Source organism: Bombyx mori, chromosome 19, assembly GCF_030269925.1.
Source record: "Bombyx mori chromosome 19, ASM3026992v2".
Classification (NCBI taxonomy): Eukaryota; Metazoa; Arthropoda; class Insecta; order Lepidoptera; family Bombycidae; genus Bombyx; species Bombyx mori.
In genome coordinates this window covers 183,765-209,343 of record NC_085125.1, presented here as the reverse complement: position 1 = coordinate 209,343, position 25,579 = coordinate 183,765, and the positions used below count along the sequence as shown (strand labels likewise).

The following is a 25,579-nucleotide window of genomic DNA, read 5'->3' as shown; positions in this document are numbered from 1 at the left end:
GACAAATGAAACGCTCGCTTAGTAGTTTATCACAATCAATTGTATGTTTATTGAGAAACGTTTAGATACACGAGTGCGTCACGAGTCGGCGGGGGGCGGGGCGCCGGGGGGCGGGCGCACGGGGGACAACGCGGCGTGCAGGTGCTGCAGCGCCGACCTTACGCACGACGCCAGCGACGGCTCCTCGGGACACCGGACCTCCTGCGGCACACCACACTCTACTGCTGGTAGACTAGCATTGTACTAAGGAAGTGCGCATCTAATGCGCGTTCGCTGCGCCACTCTCGCGACGAAGGACACGTCGCGTAACCAAAATTGTAAAAATGTATATTGCGTAATCACTATATAGTTGGGATGGCGGCGACATTCGGGCTCCAGCAACCGCTTAGCATTAAGTGGGCCGTGAATATATTTGGCCCATGTCCAGAATTTCAAAAGCCGAAATTAGGAATGATGGCGCTGACGATGGCCGTGGGGGTGGTGCTGCTGCAACTCACCATGCTCTGCAGGTCGATGTCGGCGCGCTTGTCGTCGACGGTGACGTACAGCTTGTCGCCCTTAAACATCTTCGGCACGGAGTCTTCACCGAACATGTCTTGGAACATTTCTATAACGCACTCCTGCAAGAGAGTAGAGCGGCGTGAGTGAGGCGGGGCGCGGCGCGGCGCGGCGGGGCATGGCGGGGCGCGGCGGGGCGGGGCGGGGCGGCGGCGGGTGCGTACCTTGAAGTGCATGCGGTCGAGCTTGGGCGCGAGCGGCGGGTGCGTGGCGGCGGGCGCGGCGAGCGCGGCGGCGGACAGCGCGGCGCCCACCAGCGCGTCGGCGTACATGTCGGCCACGGGCCCGGCGCGCCACTGCAACACGCCCAACTTTTTGTGTAAACATATACTTTAACATTACAATTTTTCGCTAACAATTACTTCAAACCGAGACATTCCCCCGCGCCCCGCCCCTCCGCTCGGTCCCCTTGCGGCGCTGCGCAAGTCGACACGCGGAGGGACCCGAAACACCTGAAAATTCCGACGAGATTATTGTTATGAGAGTCTTCCGTTTAACGGCGAAAGGGCGCTCGCTCTCTTTCCTACGCAACCGACAGCGGGCCGGGGCGGGGACAGTCAAAGTTCAGATAAAGGCGTCGTGTGCAGTAGGACTGCTGAGAACTATGTACTGACTTCGAGCACTATGGTGCTGCTCTCGATGGTGAGCTCGATGCAGGAGTAGAGGCGCCACCTGGTCTCCGAGAGGAAGTCGATGTGTCCGGCGAGCTGCATGAGCACGTGGCGCAGCAGCGGGACCGAGCCCGCGTACTGCAGCGACTGCCGCTGCGTCACCTCCGACTGGACCAGCTCCGTGTACTCTGCGACACAACACACGCGCGGATATATATATGTTACGGTAAAAGTAGATATTGCCTCCTCGTTTGGGTAATGTGCATTCAACTAACATTTCAAATTTCAAAGAAGGGAAATGTACATTGAATCCTCAATGACTATGTCGTTTTGGTAAATGTGAGCATGGTATACAAAATACGAAATCGCAAGTGGTATTAATGTGGTTACAAACTAACTTAACTACAACCTAACTTAACCTAACCTACGACATATTATATAATATGCAAAGAAAAGTATCTTTTGTTTGTCATTTATATTTTTTTATTAAAACAATTTTCGTTATTAAAGCCTTTTGTATTATGTTTATTAAAATAAATATTTTTTTACTGCAACAACATTATTAATTATTTTTTTTACCAAAACGTGAAGGTTAGTGTACACATTTGCCGAGAAATGTTCGTAATATACATTATATTCAGTTCACATATACCTAACTATTTGGCAAATATGCACATTTACCGGTAAAAGTGTACATTTCCCAAGAGTGTACATTTACAGTAACATATATGTATATGTATATATATATATATATATATACAACATGTAACATATTTAACGCACACCCTCAAACACCCCAATTTGACTTTAATAGTATAAACGCTATGCATACACCAAATATTATTTATATGTGCGTTAACATTGATTATTTGTGAAATTAGTTATTCCCATTTCGTGGAAATAAAATGGTCACCGATTCACACTCCGCTGCGCACGCACACACAGACACATGTACCTACTCGCCGCGCCCGCTCCCCGCTCTCCGAGTGCCACCCGACAAAAATAAGTAGGTAATAATAATAGGTACACGAAATAACTACATTATGATTTATGATAGTAAATATTTATGATTCTTCTTTCCATCACACTTTTCAGGTTTTGGATTGTCGTCATTGAATAATTTTGTTCTATGTGAAGCCAATATTGCGTAATTACTGATTAGTTAAAGTAAATTTGTAAATAAGAATTATTAAACTGCTGATAAAGCGTGATTTTATTAGACGCCACAATACCTACCTACGACAAAGTTCAACAAAGACGGCGCAAAAGATGTGAATAAAAATATTTACAATAATGAAAAGATTTTGTGTTGTCCAGCTGGAGCACTGGGTATGAATACTCCAGAGGGTCCCACAAACAAGTTCGAAAAGGAATGGTAGCGACGGTGGTTGCGGCCGTTGCGGGTGAACTGTCGGCGCCAGTAAAGGCGCACGCGCGGCTTGCCAAAAGGAAAGCCCCTCGGTCGCTACTCTTTGAATCGCGCCGGGAATCGAGAACGAAAGTCCCTGATTAGTCGCGGCGCGCGATCAGACGCGGCTGCCGACGCGGCAGGCCTTAGGGTTGCTATAAAGATCATAAACAAACTTACAGTTTAATCTGCACTCACACGGCGTTGTCGTTCTAGAACATTTTCAAAATGTCCACCGCCTTGTTCAATGCACTTTAATGACCGTTTTCGTTATTGTTGTTTTATTTTAGACAATACTGCAATGTCACTTTTCACTTTTTCAAAGGCGGTTATTATCTTATTCTTTAGTTCTTCGGCACTTATTGTCTGTGTGTTATAAACTAGCGATTTAATTCGCCCCCACAAAAAAAAGTCGAGAGGCGTCAAATCAGCTGATCTAGGAGGCCACTGAACAGGCCCTCCGCGCCCGATCCAGCGTTCTCCGTACTCGGCATGAAGATGCTGGCGAACACTCCAGGTGAAATGCGCGGGGGCACCATCGTGTTGGTAAAATACCTCTTGTAAATTAACAAGAGGTACGTCCTCTAATAGAGTAGGTAAAGTTTCTCGTAAAAACAGTAAATATGACTCTCCTGTCAGACGTTGTAAAAATACTGGTCCCAGTATGTGTGTACCGATCATACCCGCCCAGACATTGATTGAAAATCGATGTTGGAAGGAGTCTACTCTGCATGCGTGTGGATTTTCATGCATCCATAAATGCGTGTTATGTCGATTGTACATTCCCACACGTGTGAATGTACTTTCGTCAGTCCAAATAATGTTTCGCTGCCAATTTTGTAATAACCAGCGGCAGAACTCTAAGCGTGGTAAGTAGTCACTTGGCGTCAGCTCCTGGCATCACCTGAGGTGGAATGGATGCTCGCCATCACCACTAAGCGTGCGCCATATGTGCATATGGCTACAGCCAAAGCGTGGTGCTGCTTCCCGGGTGCTACTGTGCGGATTTTCGTCGAAATAATCGAGAATTTCGTTTTGGAGACGAGTGTGTGTACGCATATTGTCTCCCCTGTCGATAGCCGTGTTTGGACGAAAAGTTCCGTGGTCTCGAAGCCGTTGTGTTGCTGATAACATAGTGCGGCGGTCTACACTAGTACCGTATGTCGCGTTAAATATTCTACACGCTAGTGCCACATTATCATCACTTCGTGCCAAAGTTCTCACCATTTCTGTGTATTGAACGTTAGTATACCGAAAAGACATAGCGAAATACGGGAGATATTTTATTTGCACTATCACTTGACCTCTTATCGATAAGGAGGACGCGGCGTGAGTGACTTGTCAAAAATTTTTTTTTTTACTTCGTTGTTTAGATTTTTCTTTGATCACCGCCGACGCAACCGGGCTCGCCGCGAACATCGGGATTAGCCTGCCATCTCACTCTATTGTAAGAATATTAAGCCGACGAAAGAAAGGGATAGTAATTATTTTTGTATTACATGGCTTTCTTTTATGTATCGTAGTGTTGCTGTGTTAGTGTTGCTGTTGCTGTGTGATTGTGTGCGTAGGTATTTTATTTTGTAATAGACTATTAGCCTTGAAATAAGTATCAGATTTCTTTAATTAAATAATTTTTTTTACTAATTAGTTATTTCATTTTAAAAAGTCTTAATACCCTGACTTACGTTCCATTTTCGTTTCTATGAACTGTTTAGCTAGCTGTGTAGGGTGACTGTATTTTCCTTAGTTTTAACGCAATTTTTAAAAAAAAAAATTTGTCATAAAAAACAATCAAAATCGATCCAGATTCCGATTCTGAACAAATTACTTTCAGGGTGTGCGTTAATTATGTTACATGTTGTATATACGTTTATCTACGCAATTGAATCATATATTGTAGCAATAATCATTTATTGTACTGATAAACGTGACGCACGTCCTGACCGAGCGTCACGCGCCATCACGCGGCCTGACACTACGGAGCACACCGGGAGACGGAATGTGAACCTACTGTTGAGGTCTGCGGGCGCCAGAATGTGATAATTGAAGTTTCTTTTGACGAGGATGCCCTGCAGCTCCTGACCTTCCTTGGGAGGGTCTACCGCCAGGGAGCCCATCACCTGCGGGACGAGCAGTGCTATTAGCGCGTGGGGTGAGGGTGCGGGGCGGGGTGGGGTGGGGTGCGGGGCGGGGGCTGCACCTTGGCGGTGGTGTCTCCGCGGAAGCAGAGCGCGAGGGGCTGCGTGTTGCGCGGCGTGTGCACGAGGATGGCGCCGCGGTGCTCCCGCTCCAGCGCCGCGCGCAGCCGGGACATCTCGTTCTGCTCGCCGTGCACCAGCACCTGCACACCGCGCCCGCTGTAGTCGCCGCTACACTGCACTACACTACACTACACTACACTACAGCCGACACTCACCACGTGCGGCGGCTTCAGGATGTTGATGAACTCCGAGGTCTGCTGGTAGTCGGTGTGCGCCGAGAACGAGATGTAGTCCACGGACATCCGCAGCGGCAACTTCTGGCCGGACATGGTCGTAATCTCGTCCGGCTCCGACAGGATCGTCTTCGCCAGCGTCCCCTCCACGCAGTAACCTGCCACCGACCTCACCGTGAGAGTGTCGCCACTACAACGTTGTTGTACGCGGACGGATGCTATACTACTTTTAATAAAGAATTAACACATTTGTATCGGCAATACAACACGATATATGTATGTACTTTACACTTATAGATTAATTGATAAAATACGCTGCGCTGGCGACGTGTCGCTGCGGTCAGGAGGACGCTCCGGCCGGACTCACCCGCTATGATGACTCCGTTCTTAGGGTCGGTGCACCAGGACTCGAACAGCTCCCGAGACAGTCCCGACTGCATCATGCCCGGGGACGCCATGATCACGCACGGCCCTATGTCCTCAAAGTGGTCTATGCCCTGAAGTCAGAGACACAATATACAATAACGAGCTGGATAGAGGGAGCGCGTCGTCGAGAGGCGGCAAATAAAGTTAAATGCGAGAAACACGCGTGTGGTTGACAAGTACGGCCTAGATCGGTGTTTCACAACATGGGACCCACACCCCACAAGGGGGCAATCGCACTAAATTAATATAGAAAATCTGTATTAAAATTATTTTGAATTTCAATTCAGTTTTTTATTATATATTTTGAAATATTACTTATTGTGTTCTGAGAACAATTTCATAGTGATTTCTTCCTAAAATCTATCATTTATGCTTCTTAAGTGAACAAATCAATTTCTTATGTATGTGGGACATAAAAATTTTAGAAATGTTACAGTTGGACACGGCACAAAAAGGTTGGGAAACACTGGTCTATAGAAATAATTATAAAAAGCCAGTATTCTCTTTTATATTAAAATGTTACTGATTTCACACATATGATTAATATGCACATGCAATAATCGGTTGACATATGCCCCAGGACAACAGACCCCGCCCCGCCCCCTCGGCGGCTGGGGGTTCCCGTGCGTGTGCTCTTGTGTGATTAATCGGTTTTATTAAAATACACATCAGATTTTTTTATTGAAATATTTATATTGTTTGTAGTCGTTATGCATGTGGCTATTGTTATAAAAGTGGTTGGTATACTGACAACGTAAGAACCTTATTGGCGTAGACCTGTAAATAAGAAAATTAAAATGAATATGTTTAAATTTACAAGTGAACTTAACAAAAAAATATTATATTATGTTAAAATTACCTATTAGTTTTGTATATTTCATTGTTTATAAATTTCTATACAAGAAATCAATGGCCCAGGGCAAAAATGTATGAGTCCAGCCCAGGGACCAGCACAAATGAGGCACGTCGTAATAATTACGGGTATATAATACAACTTCAACCCAGAATCGATGGTGTCACTCATACATACATTGATTGCAAAACATCATGAAATATGGCACTACTAAAACGTATTGATTAACGTTGCTTTTCTTTCTTCTTAATCAACATAATACAAATAACTCATTACATTGTGCTTGACAAATTACGTGAAACGATTTTTAATTTATATCAATAAACTAGCGGCCCGGCAGACTTCGCAGTGCCTAAATCGATATAAAAGACCTAAACTTTTTTTTAAATAAACTTAAAACAAACAAAAGGAATCCGTCCGACGGGGGACACATGAAATGAAAAACAAAATTGTTATTTTTGTTTAATTCCAAGCATTTTCATATTTATCTACCTTTTAAACCTTCTCTGGACTTCCACGAATAGTTTAAGACCAAAATTAGCCAAATCGGTCCAGCCGTTCTCAAGTTTTAGCGAGACTAACGAACAGCAATTCATTCTTATACATATAGATAGAAGATAGATGGTATGGTTCAGGTGATTTACGTGTGGATTAAATGGCTCGCGCCAAGGGTCCGGCTCGGCGGCGCGGCGCATTGTCTACAGACTCCTGTCGTCTGCTGTACTGCCGATGTCAATAACCATACGGCACGGCGGTGTACTGTACAGAGCACAGACCGTTGACGGATGCGACGCAACAAAACAGTTGAAGCTCGTGGTCATATTAAAATACCATTTGAACTCGTTTCTAAAGATAATTGTTTTACATCTCCGTGGGCTGTCTGTTGAGCCTCTACTCGTGGAGTTAATTGAAAATATCAATTCAAATTATTTATTTTCGGGATTATGTAATAAAACCCATATTTATTTTATTTACAACAGAATCCAGTGACTTGTTTTCGTGACTATTTTACTGTAGTCAGTTCAACATTACAGTTACGTATTGACCGCCGAGCACAGGCGGGCCGCGCGCCCCAGTGGGGACGAGGAGGGGCAACATTATCAAATAGCTTCTAGATAATGTTCAATTATTTAGGTATTCATTTATATTTCTAAACACGATTTTCAACGTAGGTCGGATGCAAGACCAAGGTCACTTAAAGTCTCAACAAAGATTCTGTTTCTTATCTATCATTTTAAAGTAATTTATTTGATAATTGTATTTTTATGTCGCTGTGCGGGCTGCGGCCAGATGTATATATGATTAGATTACTATTTACGTTATCCGTCTCGAGTAACGTAATCTGTGGCTTGTCAATTCGTCGTCCGCGATAATTAGAGGCGTGTGTCGCTTCTAGTCGATCTAAAATAATTATAATATAGTGATGTTAAGGTTAGCATTGAATCATTTAAGATTTTTAATGACCCGTTATTGAATTAACGAATAAGTTAGACGCCGCGCGTCCACGCCGGTATACTTTTAGGTTACATTCGGGTTTTTTAGTGATATGGTGTAATTTTTTTTTTGTTAGACAGTATTTGTGATTAGTTACTTAGAATTACACATCTCTAAATAACGTTATCAGCCCACAGACGTCCACTGCTGGACATAGGCCTTAAGAAGAAGAAGAAATAACGTTAAGATAAATCAGACCATTTAGTTTTACGTGTGCATCCATAATACCGTCCAGGAAACTCCCAAACGAGCGACGCATCTGTTTTGTTTTCATTTCTTTTTATTACCCTATTAGCAGACGAGCATACGGCCCAGCTGATGGTGAGTGTTTACTGTCGCTCATGGACGTCAGCAATGCCAGGGGCAGAGCCAAGCTGCTGCCTACCGTTAAGTACTCTCCACAAGCCTCGTTTGAAGAAGGACATGTCATAGCGCTCCGGAAACACCGCGAGGGTAGCTCATTCCACAGGATGGTACGTGGCAAAAAAAGATCTCTGGAAACGCACTGTGGATGAATGCAGTGGCTCCAGGTAGTATGGATAAACTCTACTCCGGTAGCGGGCGGTGCGATGGTAAAAAATAAATGATGGAATCATCTCAAGCACCACAATCAAAAATATCAGTCAAATTATTAAAAAACCATTTTGTAAAAACATCATCTCGGCCTGGGCGCACAAACCACCTCGTGGTGAACGGTCACCATCTCCTGTGGGTAACAGGGATGCCATACTATCCCGTTGTAGAGTCGGATGTATTTTTATGGTTAGAATCCACCTTTTTCTTATCCTAGGCACACTTTACGTGTGTATTTCTTATAATATGTTCCATTATACTTTGCGATAGATGGTGCATTTGAAAGCTAGACTGATTAGTTGGTTGGAGAACAACCGGGAGTTAGTAGTGGCGCTGTTCTGTCTGCCAGCCAGCTTCCTGTTCACGGTAGCGCTGCAGCTGCGAGCGCACTTACGGAGACTCGTCGCTCGCGCCGACCAGCACGAGAGGGCCGTTAAAGAGATCCAGGCTAGGGTATGTTCATTGAGTGATGATCTACTGAGGTGTCATCATACCATCAGCCTTCATAATTCCGAGTTCCAGATCAGAGTAGGCGTGTTGACACGGAACGGTATGATGATCTACTGAGGTATCATCATACCATCAGCCTTCATAATTCCGAGTTCCAGATCAGAGTAGGCGTGTTGACACGGAACGGTATGATTATTCGTGCTTGACCGCTTATTCTATAACACCAAAAGACAGCATCTGTCAGTTTCCAGCACGCTGTGACCCGTCCTAAGGCTTGTAAAGTGTTTGTGTTAGTTTCGTCATGTCCGAGAGCCACAACTCACTTGATTAACGGGTTGAGACGCTCGTCTACATCCGAAAGTAATGCAAAGTTGTCCCGTAGTCCCGAGGGCGCAACACGACAGAGCTTGACAAGCCGACTGGCCACTTCTGTTTATGTAGTTCAATAGTATATTCCTGCCGCCTTAGAAGACCCGTCAAAACTACATTCTGAGGATCAACTGCTGTTTCCGTAATCAACTTACTTTGTAATGTTTGCCGAAAGGGTGCACTGCAAAATACTATTTCCTACAAATATTTCAGGTCCAGGAATGGAACAAGCTTCCGTCACGAGACCGTCGACTGCTGTGCACGTCGAGACCCAACTGGTTGTCTCTCTCTACTACGTTTTTCGAAAAACATCTCCATCATCGAGTTCCTATACCGCTTTACGACATATTGGAGCTGGATGAACAAGCTATGACTGTCAGAGTCGAGCCAATGGTGACCATCGGCGACATCACAGAATACCTCATACCGAAGGGCTATTCATTGGCCGTCACTATTGAATTGGTTGACGCTACACTTGGAGGTGAAATACTTAATAATTTAAAATAAAATATTTTCTTTTTAATTTTTTCTTCACGTTCGGTTAGCTAATTTGATTTTGACTTGCAGGTCTTGCATTCGGCACTGGAATGTCCACTCACTCCCACAAAGCGGGCTTGTACCACGAGACTATTACTGCGTATGAAGTGGTTCTCGGTGACGGGTCCCTGGTCACAGCTACAGCTGACAATGAACACTCTGATCTCTTCAAAGCCCTCCCGTGGTCGCATGGTAGTCTTGGCTTCCTTGTGGCGCTCACGTTGAAAATTGTCAAAGTAAAACCATTCATTAAGATCAAGTACACTCCGGTTGAAGGACAGAAGGAATATTGCAACATGCTGCGAGAACTTTCTGGAACGTACGAAAGAGAACCTAAAGAATTCCCCGATTTTCTCGAGGCAACAATCTTTAGTGAGAACGAGGCGGTCGTCATGTCAGGAGACTACTGCGACCGCGACCCGACTGCGCCAGTGAATCACTGCTCGAGGTGGTACAAGCCGTGGTTTTACAAACACGTACAGTCCTTCTTGAAGAAGGGGGAGAGCGTCGAGTTGATACCGTTGAAAGATTATTTACTCCGACACAACAGAGCTATCTTCTGGGTCGTCGAGGACATGCTCTCATTCGGAAACGACGCCTTGTTCCGATACTTGTTCGGTTGGCTGCTGCCCCCCAAGCCCGCCTTTTTAAAATTCACGACGACGCCGGGGGTGCGAGCCTACACATTCACGAAGCAAGTCTTCCAAGACATAGTGTTGCCGATCAGTGAACTGGAACGGCAGATCGAGATGGCCACGCAATTGTTTGACAAATTCCCGCTGCTTGTGTACCCGTGTAAAGTGATCGATCGCGGTCCATCGTCCGGACAACTGAAACGACCCCACTCTAAGTACTTGGTCCCGGGAACAAACTATGCGATGTACAATGATTTGGGAGTTTACGGCGTCCCGGGGAAGGTCAAAGAGAAGAAGCCATACAGCCCGGTGACGGCTATGAGAAAGATGGAAGAGTTCACGAGAGAAGTGGGTGGTTTTTCATTTCTTTACGCCGATATATTCATGACCCGAGAGGAGTTTGAGGCCATGTTTGATTTATCTCTGTACGAGAGAGTTCGAAGGAAGTATGGAGCTGAAGGAGCCTTCCCACATTTATATGTTAAAGTCAAGCCAGAGATTGATGTTTTCGCTATTGGTGAAGAGAACGCTGTCCAGTGAACATCTCGGTCGATGCAAACTGTCCACTTCTAGAGGAAATACGTTCTCTCTCGTTTTGGCGTCCACTTTGTGTATCGACTTAATCCTAACGATATAATTACGATGATAATAAAAGTGCAATAGATGTAGATATTTTATTATTGGTGAACTAATCCAGTTCATCGCGGCCTCCTTAATAAAACGAACACTTTGAAGACTTTTTTTTTAATTTTGTAAACCTGAACCAAGAGATTGTCTTTAAAGCTAGCAGACATGTTGAATGCACAACGTGACGCATGTTTGTGAAAATGAATCTGTATCTGCTCTCGTGTTTCAATCACATTAGTTGATTGCTGTTGCACAATTTTATGATTAGACAGAGTTAAAGTCATTTGTGCCCAACTAAACGTGTTTTGCGACAGGGCGGGTATGCTGTGTGAGTGGGCATGTGCGAAGTGTGTGTGGGGGGAGTGCTGTGTATTTGGGTACGTGCGTAGTGTGTTGGGGGTGCTGTGTGAGTGGGCATGTACGAAGAGTGTTGGGGGGGGTGCTGTTTGAGTGGGCATGTGCGAAGTGTATTGGAGGAGTTTGCTGTGTGAGTGGGCAGAGGTACTGTATTGGTGGGTGTGCTATATGGGTGGGCGAGCGTGCTGAGTGGGCAGTTACCTTCAGGTTGGAGATGTGTCTAAACACGAAGGGGTTGTTGATAGCGATCTGGCGCCGGATGCGGTCGTTCATCGCGTTAACATAGGTCTGGTACACCGCCATGCACTTCTTGGCCAGTGAGGACGCGTAGTATATGGGAATGTCTTGCAGCTCGGGGTGCAGCGACCAGTACTCGTCTGTTGATTCACGGCCACTTGGTTATTTATTGTTGCTGTCGATCAGCGCCACGTACCTGCGCACGTGACCACCACTACTCCGAAATGTATGAAGTTGGATATTGTAAAATTAACAAAACAAAAGAACGATGTGAATAGATTTTAGCGTCCGGGCTCGGCGCGCCAGCACTGCCGTGCCTTGAGGCAGAGAGACTGACCGAGTATGAGCAGCAGCTCCTGCGCGCGGCCCAGCGCGAACACGGGGATGAGGCAGCGGCCGCCGCGCCCCACGATGTCGCTGACCAGCCCCGTGAAGCGACTCTCCCGCTCCTCGCGCTTCTCGTGGATGTGCGTGCCGTACGTGGACTCCTGCGCGGGGGACAACGGTCAGTCTATGGGATCCCGCAGACACTTTGTGAACTTTTCTGCCGATCGACCGCAATAAAACCATTTCATTTGATTACATTAAAACTTAATGTTAACATTTCGTTTGCATAAAAAAATATTGAAATACTACACCATATACAATAAAAATATTAAAATGTGGAAAGATTTTGAAATTCTACAGCGTTCAACTCAATATACCCTTTGTGGGAAACCCGGTATATAAACATAGTCCAGAGATGGGAAACAAAACTCAGCCACATCAACATGCAGCCAATCAACATAAACATTATAACTAAAAAACATTATAAATAAGGACAGGGCCTACTGAACATGACGTCAGTGTTCACACTTGTGTGGCACAAGTTCACTATAACTTTATGTAATGAAATTGCAGAACTTTGGATATGTATTTAATGTTTTATCCAAATATTTTAAGATTTACTTTTCTTTTCATTTTGACAAATGACACTTGAGAAATGACTCATCTCAATCATCAAATTTTAAAACACTTACAGTAATCAAAACATCAGGATGAACCGTCGGTATCTCTGCAGCCATCAAATGTCTATCCTCTTGTCTTGAAAAATCTCCCGTGTATAATATCTGTCATGATAATCATTTACTTTAATCGAAATCTACATTAAGGACAAACACATAAAAGATTTGAAATCTTAACATCAGATATTTTACAAATTATTTTATTATTTAACATTGATAATGTTTTAAATAAAATATTACCAATATTATTATCAATATTATCGTCCATAATTATTAATAAAACATTTTTTTTCAATTTCATTTCTTTTGCCATCTCCGATACTCCTATACAATAAAACAAGAAATAGTAAATCTCTTCTGTACTACAGCTAAAAAAGCAAGTTATAATACATAAAAATATTATTAATAGAATATTAGAAATATTACCCTCCCTCTCACTTGATAAGTGCCGAAACCACTTAGAATCACACGGGCTGTATACTTTGTGCAACATAAATGCATTCACGCGATGAAATACCAAATATGTATAACATAAAAATTCTAAGGCCCAAATTACCTTGACTCCAGCTATTTCAATCATAAACATGGCTGCTCCGAGTACATGTCCAGCATTGTAAGCCCAAAATTTGACACCCCGTACATCTCTTTCTTCATGGAAGTTTATAGTTTCTATTCTGTCCATTGAATTTTCTAGATCCGATTCCGTATACAACATTTGTTCTGTTGATATGTTGCTGTAATTGATTTGGGTTACACATATCAGTTCAAATCGAAATTATGTATTTATATTTTTTTAAGTATTTTGGCCCTGTTTAGCCTTACGAAACAATTTAAAACTCACCTAACTTTAATATAATCAGAAACGAGCCATCTGTAGATAGCCTTAGTGGCATGTGTCATGAAAACTCGACCTTTGAAGGAAGTCTTCGTCAGGAACCACGGAAGGGCTCCACTGTGGTCCAAATGAAAACTAGAAAGAAACATTTAGAAATATACGTATCTTAGATTTATTACCAATGTGGCATCATTTTTTCCACAGGGTTCTATTGGCTAATAGACACATAAATCACTACATCTATCTTTTTAATTCTATTCTCGAAAATAACAATCAGACAGACATGATGCATTTTATAAATTGATTTAAACTTTCATGGCCGTCTACATTACACACATATTATTAACTGGATCCATGTGACAATTTCTACATTTAATTAGTTTTATATATTTTCGTGTTGTTGCAAGTGACGTCAGCTTTAAATTTAGTAAAAATAATGCATTTTCAAAGTGTTCAGAAAAAAACTGCCAATATCAAAAATGTGTATTATCTGGGAGAGTCATCAACTTTCATTGTTAACACACAAAATCGGACTTGAAAGAGGATAGACAGATTAGGCTGCTTATACCTTCCAACCGCCATCTTCCTGCCTACCAGCCTACCTGTAATAATGGCACTTACAACTCTGAATATCTGGAACTTTTACAGCTATTGCTAAGATTAGAGGTTGAGTTCAGGACCCACATGGTGCTAAGTGCTTACCAAAGCCCTTAGACATCAGCAACATATATGCAACATGCCACCACCCACCATGAGATATGAGTTCCGAATCTTAGTTTTACAGCCTAAAGGATGTCCCATCATAAAAACCAAATCACATTACTGCTTCACAGCAGAAATTTGCAGGGCGGTGGTATATATCTGAGCAGGCTGACAAGATGACCCTCCATCAGTAATTACCAGTGTTTGGTTTCTATGACACAATGTTATTCCTTCACTATAGTCATTTATGAACATTTGTCAAGTACGTTTAATATTTCATTAGAAAAATTGGTACCATGGTCTGTGGAATTTAAACACTGGCACAGTACTCAATACGAATGCACCGGGAGTTTTATATATTTTTATACATAGTACCACATATTCTGTATTAGGGCAGTGTGTAACGTACAGTTAGTAGCGCCGGTCATTCTCGGTGTGCTATAAATCGCGCAATAAATCATTAACTACCAATTGACTTTAATTTCTACACACTCCTTAATAGGTGACTGCAACCCAATATACACATCACCTAGAATACTTTAGGCCTTTCAATAGAGGGTGTTTATAAATAATAATAATAAATATTTACTAACAATCACGCCGCGTTAACTAGTCCCATGCTAAGTTCGTAAAAATCTTGTGTTACAGGTACCAGATAACGGAAATATATGTAAGATATTTATCATAGACATACATATATTTAATATACTTCCATAACACTGGAAAAGACGTTTTATATTTATCTTACAAATATCTTCCCTTGGCGGGATTTGAACCTGCGACCCCCGTGTGTAGTGACCATGTCACTCACCACTACACCAGACAGCCGTTAATAAATGGGTGATTATTGTATTTAAGACCAGACAGATAATTGCTGTTCATCAATATGGTTTTATAAAAACATACTTACTGTGAAACTAACAGAAGATCCACTTCGTCTGCCTCTATAAGGTCTATGAAGGGTAGGGCGTCCATTCCAGACAAACCAGGATGGATGCCACAGTCCAACTAAAAAAATATGAATATTTTTGTCCATAATATTGTAAATTTTAAAATATATACTTCTTTTGAATTATATAACTTAGCCACAATGAATGTCTATACTATGTGAATATTACAATATTGCTATAAATACTGTAAAGGGCACATCACTACACACACACATAATTGATATATTACACCACTGCCTCATCTTGTCAAACCTGAGAAAGTGAATGTGTACAGTTCTGGGGCCATACTTTAATACTGCAAAACATGAAATAGGAACATGAAACATAAACTAACCATTATCTTTTTCCCTTTGAACTCCAACATGATGCATGATCTGCCAACTTCTTGGCCAGCTCCACTGAAAATATATTTTCTAAGCTTCAATTTTTTTAAGCAAACATGTTATAGTATTACTGTATTGTTTTATTAATATTAGCATCTAAGCCAGTTCATAACATTGAATTTTTATTACTTTTTTTGTTAATTTTGAGTGTAATATTAAGTAATAATAAAGAAGGTGTTTAAGGAAGCTTAAAGTCTGTATTGTTTTGAAACTTGTTCACATTAATTATTTTACTTACAGTGGTCTTATTGTCAATTGATCGCTTTCCTCCGCAGGCACTGGATCAGTGCCTTTTCTTGGATTTGTAGTCATTTTGTTTATTTACAAATATTCATTTACAGGGATTTAACCAATAGCTTAATCACAATAAGATAAAACTTTGTGGTGTTATATTATAAGTGACGATTAATCAAATAACGTATAATAACTACCATTAAGATTTACTTTATAAGTTAGAATCAGTTCCTGTAATCCAGTCAGTTACAATTTAGAAACATGTTAGGTTATGGTACGGTACCGATTTTTTTTCTTCTCCAGTAGTAGAGTAGTAGTAGTTTTATTTTTCTAGCTGGATAGGCAAAGGTATAAATCATATCATACAACCTACGAATAACTGATAAGTTATTATTTATTCGTAGCATACAACTTAATCTTTTATAATTTTTTAATCAAAATGATATGAAGTGAAATGAAATGAAGTTGATTAATTTGGAACATTAATCAATTGTCACGAAATAAAATGAAATGAAATGAGATAAGATGATATGGGATAAAATATAATCTCAGTAATATGGTGGTTATATTTACTGAGACTTTTTGACCCACAGACATAGGCGACTGAGTTTCTCGCCGGATCTTCTCAGTGGGTCGCGTTTCCGATCCGGTGGTAGATTCTGCGAAGCACGGCTCTTGCTAGGGTTGGTGTTAGCAACGTCGTTAGGTTTGAGCCCCGTGAGTTCACCTACTAGTTAAGGTTACGCTGGAATAGCCTCTCAAGGCTACCAGCTTAGGTAGGAAAAAAAAATTAGACTTTTTGAAGGATCCCGAGAAGCTACGACCAGCGGCTTTGTTTCATTTTCCCACATTTGTGCACTTTCACAACAGTTAAACAGATATTAAACAGTTAATAAACCACCGTTGTTACAAATTTAAACCTGAAGAAACACTAAATAGACAAAACTAAACAATTCATACAACTTCACTCTTCGCATTCCCGCCAAAAAAGTATTTTTCTTCTCCAATAAAACAAAGCCCCCCTCACAGATTATTAAAATAATTAAATACGAGTAGGGTGTAGGTATAACGACGAAAGGAAGATGTTCCCCCGAGCGGGTGATATTGCTCGGTAGACCGATAATCCGAATGTTGTTGTTTGGAACTTGTTTATATGCAAGCTTATCTTGAAAAGGTCGTAAGCGAGATTCAGGCATTTGACAAATATCTTGTGTTATCTGATAGCTACCGCCACAAGATATGTAATAATTACTAGCTAACCCCGCAAGCATTGTTTTGCCTTAAAAAAAGTTTCTAAGAAAGATAAATTAACCTAGATATCGACTGCAGCGCCATCTGCCGGGCTGATTTGTGAATCTAAACCATCCAGGACACCACCCAAACACATACAAAAAAAATCATTCAAATTGGTCCAGCCGTTTAGGAGGAATTCAGTGACAAACACACGCACAGAAGAAATATATATAAAGACTAACTGACCCGGCAGACTTCGTAGTGCCTCAATCGACAAATAAAAGACCTAAACTTTTGTATAAAATAAACTTAAAACAAAAAAAATCAATGCGTCCGACGGAGGACACATCAAAGGGAAAACTAAATTGTTATTTTTATTTGATTCCGAGCATTTTCATATTTATCTACCTTCCTTTTAAATCTTCTCTGGACTTCCACAAATAAAGACCAAAATTAGACAAATCAGTTCAGGCGTTCTGAAGTTTTAGTGAGACTAACGAACAGCAGTTCAATTGTATATATATATATATATAGATAAAGATAATAAACAAAAGATTACGCTTATGGTATGATACCTTTGCTTTTCCAGTTGGAAAACTAATACTGTCAAACTGTCAACATAATAAATATTGACAAAATACACGTGTGCTAATGAAATTTATAAATTTACAGCTAATGAAATAAATAAGGGTTGCATTCATTGAAATAATTGTAATGCCGAAGCAGAAGTTGTTTGATGAAGATTCAGCGGATGAGGTCACATTTAAAACTGAAAATGAATACGCAAAGAAGTACGATTCGTGGCGTGAGAAGGAAGAATTACATAAATGTGAGGAGTCTAATTTAAGTTCTCTGAGTTGTTTCAGAAAACCAGAAGTGTAAATTATTACATTACATATTATAAAATATTGCTATTTACTGATTAAAATGAGGTTAATTCAAAATTATTGAAAATCTTGACTCCATTTGACTTGTGAGCAGGCAAACTGCTGTCAGATAAATAAACATCAGTGAACACTAGATGAGCTGCCTCTGCTAAGTTTGACATGACAAGACGCCGTCGAATCCAATAATAGCGTTGTATATTCATCATGTCAAAGCCCCAGTGTTATTCTAATTTTTAATTAGCTGAGTTTCATTGATATGTTTGACTCTCGAAATGAATTTTTCTATTTATTTTAAATTAAATTTACTGCAATTTCTGCAGTGTTAAATGAAATGAAAATCATAAACTACTTCGGTTATTCTAGTTTTTATATTTCCAATGGTGTTCAGTATCATGTGGAAGGGAAACCCGATTTGGCTCCTAAAATCTTGAGAGTTTTCAATAGATCAAAATGGTATTTCGTGCATAGACAAAAACTTTTATTGGTGTTGCTCACAACAGTTAGCAAATGTGGATGTTCAAGTGGTTTCTTAATTTGGATTTTTTAGTGGAACAAAAATATGGAGACAAGGTGCTCAGCTCTGATATCCTAATGTCTTCGGATAGTGAAGATGAAAGTGATGGGCCACCCGAGGTGTCTGAGGAAATGGAGAGACAATTCCTTAAAACTCTTGCACTACTGAAAACTAAAGATCCCAGAATATATAATCCAAGCTTTAAATTCTTTGAAAGTGCTGAAACAAAAGAGCCAGGTAAAATATTTTTATGTTGATATATTCTCAAAACCTTTAATTAACTATAGAAGCAAAATTTATAAAAAATGTAGATAATAAATTATAGCTTACATTTAGATTAAATTATACTTAAGTTATAAGACATTTGTTTTAAACAATATTATATTACAATTAAATAATAATATTATTATATATAAAGGATATAAATACAAATCATACATAGGAACTGAAAAAGATCACATACTTAGAGCAATAGAGGAGCATGATAAAAATATAGGCAAATATTCAATATTTAAAGAAACACGACCAAATCTAAATGAAATAGGATTACAGCAAAATAAAAAATATACAGACAAAGAATTAAAAAATGCAGTAGTTAAGACAAAAATAGATATAATAAAAGCGAAACCAATTAATTAATTTTACAAAACATTACTAGAAAAAGAAAATACCGACAGAGCCCAATCTTTCCAATGGTTCAAAGGCAACCGGTGTCTCCAACATTGGAATCAGCTATTGATCAGAAACTGCAAAAATAACACAATTCATCTACCATGCCAGTTCAAACCGACATCACAATAGACCAGACATTATTTGCATAAATAAAACCGAAAACAAAACATACCTCATAGATGTTACAGTTCCCTCAAACTACAATATAGGAGCAAAAGAAATAGAAAAGCTAAGTAAATACCATGCACTAAAAACAGAAATAACCAGATTAGGGAAAACACACATAGAAATAGTACCAATAGTAATAGGAGCAACCGGAATAATAGCCAAAAGTCAACAGAGATACATAGATAAACTAGACACGAACATCAATACACACATTCTGACCTGACAACCTGACTGACTTAAATAAAATATCCTCATAAAAGTATTCCCACAAAAGAAGGATTGTTTTCAATTACTTTTAGAAAAGGAGCCTAAGACAAAAACTTTAACATTTGCTGACAGTGATGATGATGACGACGAGGATGATGGCAAAATATTCACTATTGAAAAGAAAGCACTAGAACTTGATACAACAGAAGATAAACCTGAAAATAATATCAACCATATTTCTGAAGTGAGTATGTAGATAAAGTTACAAATATAAAAATATGTATATGTATAAAATTATGTCTAGTCTGTAGAAATCTTCATAGTGAATATTACATGTAACTCTATTGATGTGAAGGTTCTAAGTTGTACATTCACCTTTGCACACAAGAGCTGATTATAAAACTTATTTTGGTTAGCCAGACCCAATCATTTGAATGAGAAGCGTTATATAAGGGTTATATATAAATATGATTTCAGGTTTTTCACACTTTCTTTTTTCCTACCTATTCATCAAATTGTTTTTTGCACTCTTCGCCTCAAAATGTAAGACAAGTATCTAAACAATTTAATTACATTGTTTTGGTTGACAGGAAGGTAAACTAAAAGACTATCTAACAGGCAAATCAGAGCACATAGACAATGCAGTAGAGCAAGAACTGGCACCATTGAAAGCTTTGTGGTCTGATCCTAACTTAAATGAAGGGGAGGCCTTCTTGAGAGATTATATACTTAATAAAAAGTAAGTGAAATCCTTATCCTTTGTATTTAAAATGTGGAACAAATTCTACAGTAGTCTGGTATAGTTATCCAGGTCATCTTCTATTTAAACTTTTTCAAACCTGAAAAAAAATCCTGCGAGGGTGTATTCAAATGTAAAATAATACAAATCTGCTTTGGCAGATTATCTAGGAGTAAACAAGATGTTTGATTAATTTATTTTTAAACTGAATTGCAGCATTGAATTCTTTATTATCATTATCACAATTGAATTCTACAAAACGCAATAAATCGAGGTAGCAGGATTTTTTTTCTTCTTGTTTTTATTGTAGCTGCTTAACGTTAAACAGTTGTGTCCAGTAATAATATAACAAACTTATGTATTCATGGGTTTTGAAATGAATTTAACTGTTTTACTCGTTTTTTTTCACTCAATATCCTCATATCAGATATTTGGATGAGGGAGATGTAGGAGAAACATTAGACAAGGTTCGAGATGATGATGATCTGGAGGCGGATGAGAAGATGGTTGAGGAACAAGGCAAGTTCGAGAGAGCATACAACTTTAGGTTTGAAGAACCCGACCAAGAGTATGTGAGTAATATAAAATAGAAACATATAGGTACTAGTCTCTACATATCTATGTCAGCAAATATCAAACAACTACTTGAACTGTACAAATAAATAAATAAAACTTGCTGTCCACTCCGAATTGATCAGAATGTTTTGGAACATAAGAAGAGTTCTTCCACTAAAACTTAACCTACATCTACTCTGCTAACGCCAATCATACTGACTCTAAGAGCACACACAATGGCTGTTTGGATGATATTATTTAGGCATAATAAAGCCACTTCCCACAGAGTTGAACGTCTCATTATTTATATGCTTAATACATTACGATATAGAGCATTTGAAAGTGTCTAACATGATGATCCATCTCGCTTTTAGCTCAAACGTTTCCCGCGCACAATGAACTACACGCGGCCCAAAGACGACCGCCGATCTCGCAAACGTGCCGAGGCCAAAACCAGGAAAGAGGAGGAGAAAAAGAAAAAAATGGAAGAGATAGCCAGATTGAAGGCTCTCAAACTTAAAGAATTGCAAGAGAAAATGGCCAAGATAAAAGAAGTCACCGGGAATGAGGATTTGGCGTTCACCGTAAGATTTGATTATCCATCTGCCAGTAGAGTCACCGGGTAGTCGCATCAATAGACACTCGGCAACTGACGTAGTGAGATTACGCACTGGTGGGGGCGCGCCCCCTGCAGCCTCGTGCTGTAGCCTACAATCTTACTATGTTCGTGCGACTATCCATTACCTAATGTAATGTGCATAACTGACAACTGTATTTAGTTGAGGAGCTAAGGTCGGGTGCGGCGTCCGCAGGAGGAGGACGTGGAGGGCGAGTGGGAGCCGGCGCAGCACGACCGCCGCATGGCCGCGCTGTTCGACCAGCACTACTACGCACGCCCCGACGCGCGCCGGCCCCCCGCCTGCCCCGCCCTCGACCTCGAGCTGGAGATAGGTGCGCCCCAGAGCTCCTTCAGCTCTTCCACAGTGTCAGTAATTTGATCTAATCCCATCAACTTTCTTTTATAGAGCATTGGGAGAACTACGAGCCGGAGGGTGGAGAGTCGCACCCTGCGCCGCACGACGCGCCGCACTGCGAGGACCCCGACTTCAACGTCAGTAGCTGCCCCCCGCCCGCAATACACACTAGCGACTGTATAGATGCTCCCACTCAAATAATGCTGTTGCAGATGGATGCGGACTACGATCCGAACGAAGCCAGGACGAATCTTGTAGAAGAAATAAAACGCAACCTCGGCAACAAACGAAGGAACAGAAAGAAAAAGTCCAAACTGGCGGAGCTGTTGTCCGGGGAGCGGCCCACGTACGTGCCGGGGGACCTGCCCTACGCGCGCTTCATGGAGCAGTACTACGGCATGGACTGCGAGGACGTCATCGCCGGCGACCTGCCCACGCGCTTCAAGTACCGACAAGTGCTGCCCAACGACTTCGGGCTGTCGGTGGAGGAGGTCGCTCTCACGTCCGCACCGAGCCTCACTCCCGCCCGCCTGTTCATAAACTCTATTATAAAATGTTATGATTAACAGATTCTTCTGGCAGACGACAAAGAGCTCACGCAGTGGGTGCCGCTCAAGAAGATAGTCAAGTATCGACCTCAACACGTGGAGAAGGGAGACCTCAATACCTACGCAGCGAAAGCGGCCGATATCAACTTGAAGAAGAAAATATTACCGAGTCTCTTCAAGGATTTACCCGAGTCAGTGTTTACTGTTAGTTCCGCTGCCCGAACCCAAAGTAACTCACAGACACAGCCCACTGAGTTTCTCGCCAGATTTTCTCAGTGGGTCGCGTTTGCGATCCGGTGGTAGATTCCGCGAAGCAAATTCTTTCAGATTGAGCCCGTGAACTCACCTGCCCGTCCGGGTGTAGCTGGAATAGCCTTTTAGGCTACCAGCGAATAGGTAGGAAGAAGTAGGAGATATTAATACTCATTAAATTCCAATACTAAAGCCTTCGTCAAACAGAACGCGTACTTAGCGCCGCGTACTTAACGTCGTGCTCTTTTCATGTCACACAAATTGACTAGATGAGTCCAACGCTCCTTGACGCAACGCAGTCGCCAAATCATAGTGCCTTTCGATAGCAGTGTGAAAATTTAAAAGTATGAAGATATCGAGTGATTCAGATGTGGCATTGTATAAGCATGGGTGTTTTCTAACTATTCCTATAATTTTCTCGGGCATTATCTAGTATTTTAATACACATTCACTCGGACGCTAAAATAAAATTTGTAAAAAATTACAACCCGCGACGTCAAAGCGTCCTAACGCCGCGACAGAGCGCTGCGTACTTATAGCGCCGGGGCTCTGTTTGACGGTATGTTACCATAGTAGTACAACACGTCTTGGCGTCATAGCGCGGCGTCAGTTTAGCGCTCTGACGCCGTGCTAATTACGGGTTCTGTTTGACGAAGGCTTTAGGGTCTGTTCTTCCACTTCACCTACACCAGGTACAAATTGTTTAGGATTTATTGAAAATGTTTTAAATTATTTTTAGGTGATTAAAACAATGTCTTGTTGAATTACCATTCTGTACTGTTTCAATATGTAATCTAATTAAAATACTCTTCTGTCATATGTGGTATACTGCTAACAAATCAGTTCTCTTCTCTTTAGGGAGCCAGAAGTAATCATACCAGAGCAGAAAGTCAACAAAAAGAAAAAGAAGAAGAAGAAAGATAAAAGTAAACAACATAATGCTGAAAACGTCGCAGATGAAAGTGGCCACTCTGTGCACGAGAACGGAGAGCACAATAATACACAGAATGCAGAGGAACAGGTACTAGATAACAACGAAGAACCTACTTCTTGTCATATAAAAGGAAACAGAAACAAAAAGAAGTATAAAGCACAGGACGAATATATAGAAGACACCACTGAAAATGTTGCAGAAGGTAACATAAAAATAGAACTTAGTTCTACTAAAGTAGGAGTCGAAGATAATGTCATCAAGAAGAAAAAGAAATCTAAACACAACAGTAACAACTTCACTGTTGAGGACATCACCGCCGCGCAGCCGAGCCAGCTGGGCGGTCCGCCCCCGCACAGGGCTGCCAAGAGGGAGCTCGGCGGGCTGCCGGACTGCAATGAGCCTTGTGCAAAGAAAACAAAACTCCAAAATATCAAACATAAAAATAATTTTAAATCTAAATTTAACCAAAATAGACACAGCGATAAATTAGAAAATATTTCCGACAACAGACTAAAAGCTTACGGATTGAACCCGAAGAAGTACAGGAATTTCTTGAAATATAAAAATTTTTAAAAGTTTGTGAGGTGTATTCCATCCAAGCAAACTGTGCTCGCTCCAGCGCGCCGCTCTCCGCACACACCCTCGGGGATTATTATAACCGATAATAATGTTCTTTTTTTTTTCATAGTTAAGTGAACAATATTATTATGACCAATATAAAGGTTAAAATATTTTAGCTTGGCAACTTTTGAAATGAAATTGTTCAATGATACGGTGTACATCATGTAAATAGAATAATTTTACAAAAAGTTTGCATTATTTTAATATTGGACTCCTTATCCCAAAAATGTTAATCGAGTCATTTTGGTTTAGAAGGTGAAGTTCGATATACTCTTAAAATTGTAATCATCTTCTCATTACATTTTCGCTCAACCATATTCGACGTTAAACAATTTTCCGCTTATAACTATAATGACCGCTTTTTTTTTTTTATTGCTTAGATGGGTGCACGAGCTCACAGCCCACCTGGTGTTAAGTGGCTACTGGAGCCCATAGACATCCACAACGCAAATGCGCCACCCACCTTGAGATACAAGTTCTAAGGGCTCAAGTATAGTTACAACGGCTGCCCCACCCTTCAAACCGAAACGCATTACTGCTTCACGGCAGAAATAGGCAGGGTGGTTAGAAGACTGAAGAGAGCCGAAGTGCTATTGCACTAAGAAGAGACTGAGTCCCACTTAGCCCTTTTCGCAGATGATAAGGCTATCTCCTACTCGAGTAGGAAGATGTCGTTCATGCATAGTAAACTCCGCATCGACATCAACCCCACGGAAAGCACAGCCGTGCTCTTCAGAAGAAGTCGCCCTATCGACACTACCGATAATATCTCGTCACCAATTAGGCGCGGTAACACCATTCCCGCCATAAAAATCTTTGGCCATACTCTCCACAGAGGGGATGATATTCGGGCCCCACATTAGGCGACCGAGTCGCGTTTCTACTCGATCGACTCTACCGCATAATATGCAAGCGAAGTAAATTGTCCTTTCACAACAAGGTGACGCTCTACAAAATTTGCATACGTTCTGTCATTACTTAAGTAAAGCCGAATTTACATTACGAAATTAGTGGCGTGAAATTAATTTCGTGACATTAGTTTTACCAACAGTTTCACGTGTAATTTAATACTTTCGTAATGCATGCATTAATTTCATGCATGCAAATTAGTTTCGTGCCCTGCGCGATTTTTTGGTGAAATTAGTGTCATGCAACTAATTTCATAGTGTAGACGCGACGTGAAACTAATGTCGCGAACAGTGTTTAATCTATGGTCGCGAAAGGGCCTGCGCTGTGCGGACGTGTGTATTGTTAGTTCGGACGCGCTTCAAGCGTTGAAAATGGCAAACCAACGATGGAGTACAGAAAAAAATATAGATCTTATTAATGAATATCTGCGACAAGGGTGTCTGGGACCCGAAACACCTACAGTAAAAAATCAAAATTATCTTCACTCATTCGAAAATAGTTTTTATAACTCTCAGGATCTTCATCTGCTAATTCAGAGATTAACTTCATTGCACCTAAATGCCTTCTTATTGACCATCGTCGAATCTACCAACTTTTTTTTTCTTGATAGTCTTTTTTTAAGTTTATAGGTTTTTTTTTGCCCTTGTAGGCAGACGAGCATACGGCCCACCTGATGGTAAGTCGTCACC

At 41.0% G+C, this 25,579-nt stretch overlaps 3 protein-coding genes across 5 annotated transcripts; 2 read left to right on the top strand and 1 right to left on the bottom strand.

The window, feature by feature from the left end:
* Positions 1-18: 18 nt before the first annotated feature.
* LOC101737197 (cleavage and polyadenylation specificity factor 73) lies at positions 19-16,835 on the bottom strand. 2 transcript variants are annotated; one of them, XM_038017636.2, is made up of 16 exons: positions 15,682-16,835; positions 15,395-15,458; positions 15,021-15,118; positions 13,415-13,543; positions 13,130-13,307; positions 12,589-12,678; positions 11,907-12,057; positions 11,534-11,709; positions 5,379-5,508; positions 4,994-5,169; positions 4,778-4,918; positions 4,589-4,697; positions 1,173-1,357; positions 723-854; positions 498-620; positions 19-201 (listed from the first exon to the last, which is right to left on the bottom strand). In XM_038017636.2, the coding sequence occupies exons 1-16, from the start codon at positions 15,753-15,755 to the stop codon at positions 79-81; spliced, it is 2,079 nt and encodes a 692-aa protein (XP_037873564.1). In that variant the 5' UTR covers positions 15,756-16,835; the 3' UTR covers positions 19-78. The 2 variants fall into 2 exon arrangements, with proteins under 2 accessions (XP_037873564.1, XP_062529828.1); XM_062673844.1 differs by lacking the exon at positions 4,778-4,918.
* LOC101746101 (delta(24)-sterol reductase) lies at positions 5,790-11,016 on the top strand. 2 transcript variants are annotated; one of them, XM_004926153.5, is made up of 4 exons: positions 5,790-7,721; positions 8,628-8,810; positions 9,390-9,657; positions 9,744-11,016. In XM_004926153.5, exons 2-4 carry the CDS (start codon positions 8,628-8,630, stop codon positions 10,886-10,888), a joined length of 1,596 nt encoding a protein of 531 aa, XP_004926210.1. In that variant the 5' UTR covers positions 5,790-7,721; the 3' UTR covers positions 10,889-11,016. The 2 variants fall into 2 exon arrangements, with proteins under 2 accessions (XP_004926210.1, XP_062529829.1); XM_062673845.1 differs by lacking the exon at positions 5,790-7,721 and adding an exon at positions 7,797-8,257.
* Positions 16,836-17,489: 654 nt separating the features above from the next.
* On the top strand, positions 17,490-24,169 carry LOC101746243 (protein KRI1 homolog). Its single transcript, XM_004926154.5, has 11 exons — positions 17,490-17,739; positions 18,345-18,548; positions 19,451-19,602; positions 19,949-20,097; positions 20,525-20,669; positions 21,027-21,236; positions 21,465-21,603; positions 21,678-21,763; positions 21,839-22,117; positions 22,196-22,365; positions 23,285-24,169. The coding sequence occupies exons 1-11, from the start codon at positions 17,625-17,627 to the stop codon at positions 23,931-23,933; spliced, it is 2,298 nt and encodes a 765-aa protein (XP_004926211.1). The 5' UTR covers positions 17,490-17,624; the 3' UTR covers positions 23,934-24,169.
* Positions 24,170-25,579: the final 1,410 nt, after the last annotated feature.

What these genes read in the sequence shown, in the direction of transcription:
- LOC101737197 (XM_038017636.2), bottom strand. Translation starts at nt 15,755, where the DNA reads ATGACTACAAATCCAAGAAAAGGCACTGATCCAGTGCCTGCGGAGGAA. An exon ending in TCTGATTATATTAAAGTTAG is followed by an intron (nt 13,308 to 13,414) that starts GTGAGTTTTAAA and finishes AATCAATTACAG; the next exon opens with CAACATATCAACAGAACAAA. An exon ending in TCCTGAAGCCGCCGCACGTG is followed by an intron (nt 4,919 to 4,993) that starts GTGAGTGTCGGC and finishes CGCGGTGTGCAG; the next exon opens with GTGCTGGTGCACGGCGAGCA.
- LOC101746243 (XM_004926154.5), top strand. Translation starts at nt 17,625, where the DNA reads ATGCCGAAGCAGAAGTTGTTTGATGAAGATTCAGCGGATGAGGTCACA. An exon ending in GAAGGAAGAATTACATAAAT is followed by an intron (nt 17,740 to 18,344) that starts GTGAGGAGTCTA and finishes TGGATTTTTTAG; the next exon opens with TGGAACAAAAATATGGAGAC. An exon ending in AAGAACCCGACCAAGAGTAT is followed by an intron (nt 20,670 to 21,026) that starts GTGAGTAATATA and finishes TCTCGCTTTTAG; the next exon opens with CTCAAACGTTTCCCGCGCAC.
- LOC101746101 (XM_062673845.1), top strand. Translation starts at nt 8,126, where the DNA reads ATGGACGTCAGCAATGCCAGGGGCAGAGCCAAGCTGCTGCCTACCGTT. An exon ending in TTAAAGAGATCCAGGCTAGG is followed by an intron (nt 8,811 to 9,389) that starts GTATGTTCATTG and finishes CAAATATTTCAG; the next exon opens with GTCCAGGAATGGAACAAGCT. An exon ending in GGTTGACGCTACACTTGGAG is followed by an intron (nt 9,658 to 9,743) that starts GTGAAATACTTA and finishes TTTGACTTGCAG; the next exon opens with GTCTTGCATTCGGCACTGGA.